General features: G+C 51.0%; 1 protein-coding gene across 1 annotated transcript; it reads left to right on the top strand.

Moving 5' to 3' along the window:
• Positions 1-370: 370 nt before the first annotated feature.
• On the top strand, positions 371-9418 carry PHB2 (prohibitin 2). The gene is made up of 9 exons (XM_061566074.1): positions 371-477; positions 2658-2796; positions 2996-3080; positions 3903-3982; positions 4469-4653; positions 5135-5264; positions 6125-6230; positions 6597-6672; positions 7122-9418. Exons 2-9 carry the CDS (start codon positions 2670-2672, stop codon positions 7293-7295), a joined length of 963 nt encoding a protein of 320 aa, XP_061422058.1. The 5' UTR covers positions 371-477; positions 2658-2669; the 3' UTR covers positions 7296-9418.
• The last annotated feature ends 91 nt before the right edge of the window (positions 9419-9509 follow it).

Here is a 9509-nt window from a genome sequence, read left to right as displayed (position 1 = left end):
TTGCGTTCGAGTAACAGCATTGATACGCCATCGGCTATACGGAGGAATCGCGCGGTGGTTTACAATCGATCGCGCGGAATCGTACGCCGGTCGACGTTCTACAAAACGACGATTAAACACACGCGCACGCAGACTCGAGCTACGGGGAACACACGAGGCGGCGACACACTTCACGACAACAACAACAACAATAACACACACAGTAAAAAAAAACACTTAAAAAAAATCGAAATGTCTAACTCGAATCGATTCCTGCTCCCCCCCACCACCTGAGAAAAAAACCAACCAATGGCGGTTCCGAGAATTCCCCACCACGTGACTCGCAATGGACCAATGGGAGACGCGTGCCACGCCCCCTGTCTCCCCCTCCCCTGCCCCACGTGCTCTAAGGTCATCCCCGCGACACGTGGTGCTGCGTGCGGCTGCTGCCACTGCTGCTGCTGCCACCGCCTCTCCCGAGACGCCGCAGATCCCAAGGTGCGCGTGTGGCTCCAGTCCACCCCCTAGGCCGCCGCGTTTCTCTCGGCAACACCGCGGGAGTTGAGTTCGCGTCGGCTTCGTCGGCTGTCCGGTGTGTTGGTGATGGTGGTGGTTGTTTTGGGATGTTTGTGTTGCAGCCTAGACTTGAGTAGGCCTCGCTGGGCCTTGCCGCTGCCGCGTTAAGGGTGCTGAGAATTGCCTTTGTGTGTGTTTTAGTATGTTGCGTATGTGCGAGTACTACTATACATTGGATGTGCGGGCGTTTAAAATATGTACGATCCGTTAGTCTCAGCGGTGTTTTGTGACGTCGCGATTATCAGGCGCGAGAGCTTAGGCGTTCTTTTGCGTTTACACTAGCCCGCACTAGACCACGCACGTTCGAATAACCCCTACGACCCACACACACACACGGAGTAGGGGCAAGGCCTTAGTCCAGCAGTCGATTGATAATGTGTTTGTGTGTGCGTACAGTGTAAGCTATTTATTGTATCGTTGGTCATCGGAACAATTAAGGGACTGCGTTGCAAGGTGTTGCGTAAGTCCAAATGGCAAACATCGTCATTGCTCGGACCTTCAGCTTCCTCTCTATTGTGAAGCCATATTCACGACGGACGGTCGTGGCTCACTTGAACATTCATCGCGTTTGTTCACAATTAACGCTTTTCATCGCGCACAGATTTCGCGAATCGGACGCAATCGATGAAGGCAGAAGGGGGTCGTTTTTTTTCCGAAGGACCACGCGCGGTCGTGAGTTCAGTTGCGGTCAGGGGTTCAATTCTGCTCGCAAGTCGCAACATCGTGTGCGTGCTTGATTAAACTGAGAGCACCAACCTCTGTTCTCTGTGGGTTCACTCCCCCTGGGGACTTTTTAATTTAAAAGCAATGATCCGTGACTGAAAGCGGATGATGAATGCAAGCCAAAAAATGATTTACTTCAAAATGTTACGCAGCGCTCAAAATGTTATGCAGGCGTTTGTCAAACCTGGCTTTAAATAAACTCCTTTTAAAAGTTTATTTAAAAACAACGGTTTTATTTTAAAGTGCACTAAAAAGTAAATAACTCGATTGGACAAGGGGAAGTGGACGACATCTTGATTACAAGAGACACGCGACGCCTGCTTTTTGTGCGAGCCGATTCCACAGTTTAGGGCCGTCCATGAAAAAATTGTAATTGCTTGAAAGGAGGCAATTAATTCATCACTTAATACAGGCGTGCATTGTCACCGGATCCGAGTACGTGTGCAAAATTTGGAATTGATTGGACAACAGGAAGTAGACTAACTCTTGATTACAAGATTTGACCACGACACAGCTTTCAAGTAAAACCGTTGAAAAAAAGACTCTCCCCCACGCCGTGTGAGGATGGTGTGATGGAGGTTGTTTCACCATACTTGGGGGTGGAGGGGGTTTAGCCCTGAGGGTCTGGCCAGGATCGACACCTACAACACTCTAGACATTTATTATTTTTAGTTTGAGCTCTATAGCTCTCTTACAGATCGACCTGGCTATCACAAATGATAGTTGAACTAAGTGGCTCATCATCGTGTTGACATTTATGAGCAGCCAAATACTCCGAACGCGTGATGTTGAGTCTAACTGTGGAGAGGAACAAAACCGGAGAAATATCCACGGGGAGAGAGACACGCAAACTGCAAATATACAGGTGTCGGGATCGAGCCCACGTCCTCCTGTATACCACGCAAGGTTGTTAACATCTCTCCATCGTGGCGCCCCTGACCCTGATGTTAGCCATGGCCAGGGATTTGAACCCAGATGGCCCGGTTCATGGAGCATTGCTCCCAGCCCCCTACATAACATGGAATATCGCACTCATTAATTTGTTTAAAGTCTGCTATATTAATTCAGAATTCCCATGACAAGGACCAGTTTATTACTAGGGCTAGACCACTGTTGACCCTCAACAAAGTTGTGCTCATTTTCTCGAACTTGATTGTGCTGTCAAACGTCGACCAAAATTAAAATTCTCCTTGGAACAGAGTGAAAATGCTCTGATCAATAGTGCCACCCGGCATATCACAATATATAGGGCAACTATAATATACTTATCGACTGGAGGGTTGTTTAAGTAGGAGCTTATCCAATGGTTATTACTGACTCCCGATTGTCGACATCTTCGTTTCGTTGTCATCACTGCTGCTTCTGCTACGGTGCCGCAGACCTCGCTCACAATGGCTCAGCAGCTCAAGGACATCGCTGGGAAGATGGGGGGCGCTCCTCGGGGTCTGGGCACGGGGCTGAAGCTGCTGATCGGAGCAGGGGCCCTCGCCTACGCTGCTAAGGAGGCGACGTACACCGGTGAGAGGCGGCTGTGCTTGCGGGATTGTGCGACGAATTGCGGCTTCTGAGATTGAAGTGATGAAAGTAAGCCCGTTCGTGGGAGCGTAATATGGATTGTGGCATGACAGGACTGAGGAATATTCATGTTTTGTGATGATTGAAAATTGCGTTTCTTTTTTAAATCTCCTCTCGCTTGTCTCACCCTCTCCGCGCACAGTGGATGGTGGACAGCGTGCCATCATCTTCAGCCGCCTGGGAGGCATTCAGGAGAATACCATCCTGGCCGAGGGGCTGCACTTCAGGTGACAATCTAACTCCGTAAATTTCGATTTAAAGCTTTCGTGACTGCAGGGATTCATCTTCTTGGTTCTTTCGGTAAAGTCACGTAGAAGGGAAATAATAAAATAATAAAAATAAAACATAATAAAATAATTATCTTGCGTTGTGGCCGAAACGTCGTGAGAATTATTTTATTATGTTTTATTTTATTATTTCCCTTCTACGTGACTTTACCGAAAGAACCAAGAAGATGAATCTAACTCCGCATTCACCTCCGAGACCCACTCGGCATCTTACCTTTAACTCGGTCGTCGCCGCCCCATACTACTCAATGCCGGCGGCAGCAACAGCAGCAGGTCCTGAGAAACGATGGATTTGCGTGCGTGCCACCGTTTGCCAAATGATGATACAAAGGCGAATGCGAGGCTGTGACTCCGCGTGCCGGGCTCCCGGGCCGGTTCGGAATCTTGGCCGTTTTTTGCAAAGCTTGGCGATTTGGTCGTAAAACTGAACCGACAGCAGCAGCCGGGGTGGCTGACGCACTCGAGGCGACGTAAAGCTCGCCTACGGCCCACGGCGGCCGTCCTACCGAGAGGCCACGGAGGCGGCCGTCCGGCTGGACTGCGCACAAGAGACAGCTGTGAGCCCAGACGGGAGCCCAGCGACGGGAATCGCTACAGCAATGAGCGCCGTTCTTTGGTAATCTGATGGCAAACGGTGCACGGGAGGCGGAGGACCGCGAACAAAAACTTAGTAGAAGTGTTGCCTCCTTGTGTAATGGCTGCTGTGTCTTTGATACTCTCTACATATGTGGTTTTGCTTGTGTTATTTTTTTCCTGTTGCAGGATTCCCTGGTTCCATTATCCGATCATTTACGACATCCGAGCCAAGCCCAGGAAGATTTCCTCGCCCACTGGAAGCAAAGGTGGGAGGAGCATGCATCGTGTGCTGGCTAAAGCCAGTGTTGTTTTATACAGTTATGTTTTGCTATTATAAAATCCAAATAAATGATGGCCTATGAACGAATGACTGAAGTGCGCCCCATCATATCAGAATAGAAGACAAACAAGTTTGAATCTGGATAATGCTTGGATACATGCCAGTTTATAATTATCATAGGTGGCTATGTGGTAGTGGTAAATGATGGTAATCGGCAAGGAGACCTATTAACAAAAGGATAAAACGCATCTCTTATAGATTCTAAGTAACCGCAGCATCGCCAAAGGTGGATGAGCCTCCTGTTGTGACGGTGCCATCCAAAAACGCAAGGAGAGGCCAAAACCTACTGCCCATTGCTTCACCTGCCACCAACTGCCTTGCCGTTGTAGAAAAGAAAGCGATGACAAGTGGCTGGTGGTGGCGAAACAACCTCTTGACCTTGACCCCCCCCATGTCCCACTGCGGTACACAGACCTGCAGATGGTGAACATCACACTGCGCGTGCTGTCGAGGCCCGACGCCTTGAAGCTGCCGCGCATGTTCCAGCAGCTGGGCCTGGACTACGAGGAGCGCGTGCTGCCCTCCATCGTCAACGAGGTGCTCAAGAGCGTCGTCGCCAAGTTCAACGCCTCCCAGCTCATCACGCAGCGAGCGCAGGTGTGTGTGTGTGTGCGTGCGTGAAGCGGGACCCGGGTCTTGTGGGGGTGGGTGGTGGTGGCACTGGAGCTGACGTTGTTGGGTTGATGGTGAATGTATATGTATGTTGAACTTGCATTGTAAAGAGCCAACCGTGCTAATCGGAGGTGCGATAGCGGTGGCGACGATGATTGTGGTGGTTGGGATTATGGTGGTGGTTGGGGTGACGGTGTTGGATGGGGTGATATTGGTGGTGGTCATGTTGATCGTAGGAGTAGTGTTGTTGGATATGATAATGTTGGCATCGACAGTGATATTGATGGCTTTGATGGCGATAGTCGTGATGGTCGTGTTGATTGCGACAGTGTTAGTGATGATGGTGATAGCGGTGGTGGTGGCAGTCATGGTGGTGACTGGTGGACAATGTGGTAGGGCGGTAGCAGCAGTAGTGGCGGTCGCGACGGCCGCAGTGACCGAGCCTTTGCTCCCATGCGACCCCCAGGTATCCCTGCTGATCCGCCGCGACCTCAAAGAACGTGCCAAGGACTTCAACATCATCCTCGACGACGTGGCCATCACGGAGCTGAGCTTCAGCCGAGAGTACACGGCCGCCGTGGAGGCCAAGCAAGTCGGTACGTGGCTCCGCAAACCCACGAGGCCCTGCTGTGGATCCGTTGGCCTCCTGGCCACGTGTGGCTCCGATTACACTTTTGCTTGCTTGCCCGCCGTGTCTAGCCGGCGCCGAGAGGCCACATCGGTGCAGCCTTTTGCCGTGACGGTACCGCGCCGCTCAGCGCCAGAGCAACGTTTCCTTCGCAGACAACCCTGGTCTCTCGCCATGAGTCTCGGGCTCGCATGACAAGGAACAGCTGCGCTGCTGCGATTAAAGGCCGTGATAATCCGGGGCAGTTGTAGGGAAATTGTTAAACCTGCCACACATTTACCATGAGTAGCCATGGAGGCCTGGCACGGTAGTGGCATAGAGTGGGGTTCATCAACTGGTTGGTCAGCGGAATAGAGGTGGGCCGAGAAGGCTCAAGGAGTGCCCTGCCGAGACATGAAGACGGACTGATTTGTTGAAAGCGATGAGACGTAGAGTTGACATGAAAGAGATGAACAAGAGATGAGAGAGACCTGGAGAAGAGGTACCGCTGAGTGAGTGCATGTACAGAGGTTATGACATCAATTTGAGGTGTGGTGTAAAGCATGCGAAGCACTCGTTAAAAAGGAATTGGCCAAACATTCTAATGAGGTATCTTCCCGAGAAAGTCTTGAGCCTTGGTGGGCCTTTCCTGGATGCAACGTTGCAGTTTGTTTGACACGCGGAGTTGTTGGCGCTGTCCCATCACATTGCACGTTTTTTTTCCAGGCACTCGGGTTTTACCTCCCAATCTTACCGAGGCTCGGTGAGGCTTGCCGAGGTGAATATAAAATGATGCCGTGTCATTGTCATGTTTTGAGGTGTGTTGTTGTTGGCTCTGTCTGCGTGCAGCCCAGCAGGAGGCTCAGAGGGCTCAGTTCTTCGTGGAGAAGGCCAAGCAGGAGCAGAGGCAGAAGATTGTGCAGGCGGAGGGAGAGGCTGAGTCGGCAAAAATGATATCCTTGGATTCTGTGGCTCGGCGCTGCATCGATAACGCACCGCTTCTCGGGCTCAAGACGGAAACCTGTTGACTCTGCCTCCAGTTGCCTTTTCGCCCGGGCGGTGGTGGCGGCGGCGCACGCCCGTAAACAGGCACTGAATGCGAGGGTTGGATCGCGCTAATGCTGTGTGTCTAAAACTCCCTTCCCGTGGGTGTCGAAGTAATTGGACTGAGTTAGAGGTAATGGGGTCTGAGAAAAATGAACTGCCCGGGGCACCTCCGCCCCCTGAATGAGCCGTGGCGTTTGGAGGACGTGTGCGTGACACACCGAGTAGCGTGGCAACGGCAGCCGTCTGCGTTTTCCTCAACAAGCCGCGTGCACATCGGCGCGTCGCTGAGCCAGAACCCCGGCTACCTCAAGCTGAGACGCATCCGCGCCGCTCAGAACATCGCCAAGACGGTAACGACACTTGGGGTTGGAAGGGGGGGCACGGGGGGTGGGGGAGCGATTGCTGGCTTGCGAAATGAAGGAAGGTTTGAGAGTGGAGTGCACCGGCAAAGGGAGATAGCCCAGAAGATTAAAGGAAAGGTGTATATGGGGATTGTTGTTCGATAAGTTGTCATGTATGTATGTTTGAACTTATCGTACTGTACGTAGCCAATCGGAAGTGTGGGAAAGGACAAGCTCAAACACAAAAAGCAGTACTAAAGAAACGAGTTGTCTAGATTTAAAAGTGTGTTTGAAACCTGAAACACTTGGGATGAACACCAGGAAAAAAGAGAAGTGGGAAGGGTGGGAATTTGAGTCGTGTGGGACTTTGAAGATGTCTGTGTCATGAAAGTGTCGTCGGGCAGAATGGAAATCCGCTAACGGGACGGTGTCACTCATTGTGTGTGCCCATTTTGCAGGTGGCTGCCTCCCAGAACAGGATCTACCTGAACTCTGAGAGCCTCATCCTCAACCTCCAGGAGGAGGGCTTCGACAAGTACGTGCCGTTCCGTCCCTGGGATACAAACACAAAGATCAACCCGTGTAGCCTTTCGCAGACTGTTGGGGCAAGTGCCCTCAGCGAGCAGCTATGAAGGCCGGCACGGTACACGAGGGGGTCGGTGGCCAGCACCACGACTGGCCGCCTTTGTCTCCCCAGTGGCGATGATTTTACACAGTGCACCAGGTACTCATTTGAGGCTGAGTCGACCTAGGGGAGGTCCCGGATGGCACTGCACAGTCTCAGCAATGGCGACTTCTCTTCCAGTATTATCACAGCGATGCTGGATGAGCCGTTCACGGTGTTTGTGGAGGAGCTCCTGCCTCTTAACACCAGGCGGCCAAGTGGGATTTGCTCAAATAGGGCTGTACCCTGACCATTGAGACTATTGAAGTCAAAACCCATCCGGAGCTGGAAAAAGCTCTTGGCTAGTGGACCCAAATGTCATCATCTTTTGGTTCAAATGTGGTCTTCCTGGTTAGGTGGCATGTTTATAAAGGATGTGATTAACACGCAGCCCCTAACCTGTGAAACCGCACTTGCATTACGAATGTCGTGGCCCAGTGGTAGTGGGTTTGCTGTTTGTTGCAGAGGTCTGTTGTTCGAAGCCGGCGCCCACCCTGGTCAATGCTGCGGTATTAACCTGTAAAATACGACATGCCCGCTGCTTCATAGTGGACATCAAAGATCCCCCGACGTCGGTCAAAACGAGTCGGCCATTGTGTGCCGCTGCCACGGGACCACGTTTGAAAAATGACCCACAAATCACTCGCTTGGGATTACGCACAGCAATCTGATGCTGCCCCCTTTCTGACACAGAAGTGTCCCGATGGCAGGCCAGGCGCCAAAGTCGCCTTGCGCCCACCGGAAAAGTTGCCACTGGGGTGTGTCCTTTAAAAAAAAAGGTGACATTTAAATTGCTTAATGTGTGTAAAGCCTACATTCCACTAACTCCTACTGTGTTCTCTTTTCTGTTCCCTCCATGGTGACCTTCGCGCTGGACACGAATAGAGCGAGGTAAGTGGAGTGTCGTTAACCACAACTATTGCCAACTCGCTCTCTCCAGCCAGTCCACGAAATTATGACACGGAAAAATTTTTATTCGACAATTCATTATCTTCCCTTTGAATCGTTTCTCTCGTAGATGTTTTGCGCCATTAGCATACATCTTAAGACCGTCAAGTCCATTTGCGAGTGGGTATAAAACAAGATAATCGATTCTTACGCAATTGAGTGCCTGCATCGTGAGCAATGAAGAGTCCACGTATGCGTAGTTTCGTGCCTACAAACTGCACGGGCATCCTTCGTCCGATTTCGTCCTCCGTCATGTGCCTGTTCCCTTTTCAATCTTGTCAAAAAACCGTCAAGACTGCGGGGCTGGAGTGGGGGGGGGTATGAACGGCTTGTTGATGTCTTTGTTGTGTGTTTGCAGCAACTTCCTGTCGGTGAAAAAGAAGTGAGCCGAGTGAATCGTTCCTCATCCCAAGCCGACACAAGAGGAGGAAGAGAGGACACCTCGGGAGAGGCAGGGGGGGAAACGCAGCCTGCGGTTTTGTCAATCGCCGTAAAAAAAGAAAAAGCTGCCTCTGTTATGAGCCGCGCTCGTTGGCACTTGAACGAGAGGGTGAGATTTGTCATTTAATTTGGTTCTCGCACATTGGATGAGTTCCGGGTTCGGGTCTGGTGTTACTTCGAAGCGCGCGTGCGTTCACTTGGGCACTTGGGCACTTGGGCTCCTGTTTCCCCACCAGGATTTGTGACGGTGATGAGGATGAATCCGTCATGATTCCAACTGCACTTCCTGGCAGGCCCGCATGATATTATTGGCAGGTGCTGGCAGGCCATGTGGTGTTCACAAGGCATTGTGACATCATAACGCCTGGGCACATGAGCACTTACATGTCCGTGTTGTCGGATTGCCCATTATCGTGTTTATCTAATTAACCTCTCTGCGACTCATCTATTGGTGTGTCGCTCTCAAGAGCCAAACCTTCGCCCGCCCCACAGTTTAAGTCTGGATTAATCCAATCGTGACTTTGCCAGTGTGGAAATAAGTGGCCTATGCTGCAAGTTGGACCTCTTCATGCGACTGCAGAGAAACTGATGCCCTGCTTATGAGGGACAGGGCTATGAGATTAAGGTGATGGGTAACCGCCCCTTGTGGTCAGTATAAATGTGAAATGTTCAAGTTCCAAATAAAATATGGCTTACACATTCTTTCCTGTGTGCAAAGACTACGATTCATATTCACAATGGTTTTATTGTAAAGGTGATGTGAAAAAATGTTAAAACCCACTTTAAAAACTTG

Source organism: Lethenteron reissneri, chromosome 36, assembly GCF_015708825.2.
Source record: "Lethenteron reissneri isolate LAM-NWPU_2019-01 chromosome 36, ASM1570882v1, whole genome shotgun sequence".
In the NCBI taxonomy this organism is placed as follows: Eukaryota; Metazoa; Chordata; class Hyperoartia; order Petromyzontiformes; family Petromyzontidae; genus Lethenteron; species Lethenteron reissneri.
This window is presented reverse-complemented; position numbering and strand designations above follow the sequence as displayed.

Excerpts from the sequence above, each read along its gene's own strand:
- PHB2 (XM_061566074.1), top strand. The coding sequence starts at position 2,670 with ATGGCTCAGCAGCTCAAGGACATCGCTGGGAAGATGGGGGGCGCTCCT. Across the intron at positions 3,081-3,902 it reads GCCGAGGGGCTGCACTTCAG|GATTCCCTGGTTCCATTATC; the intron begins GTGACAATCTAA and ends TTCCTGTTGCAG. Across the intron at positions 4,654-5,134 it reads TCATCACGCAGCGAGCGCAG|GTATCCCTGCTGATCCGCCG; the intron begins GTGTGTGTGTGT and ends TGCGACCCCCAG.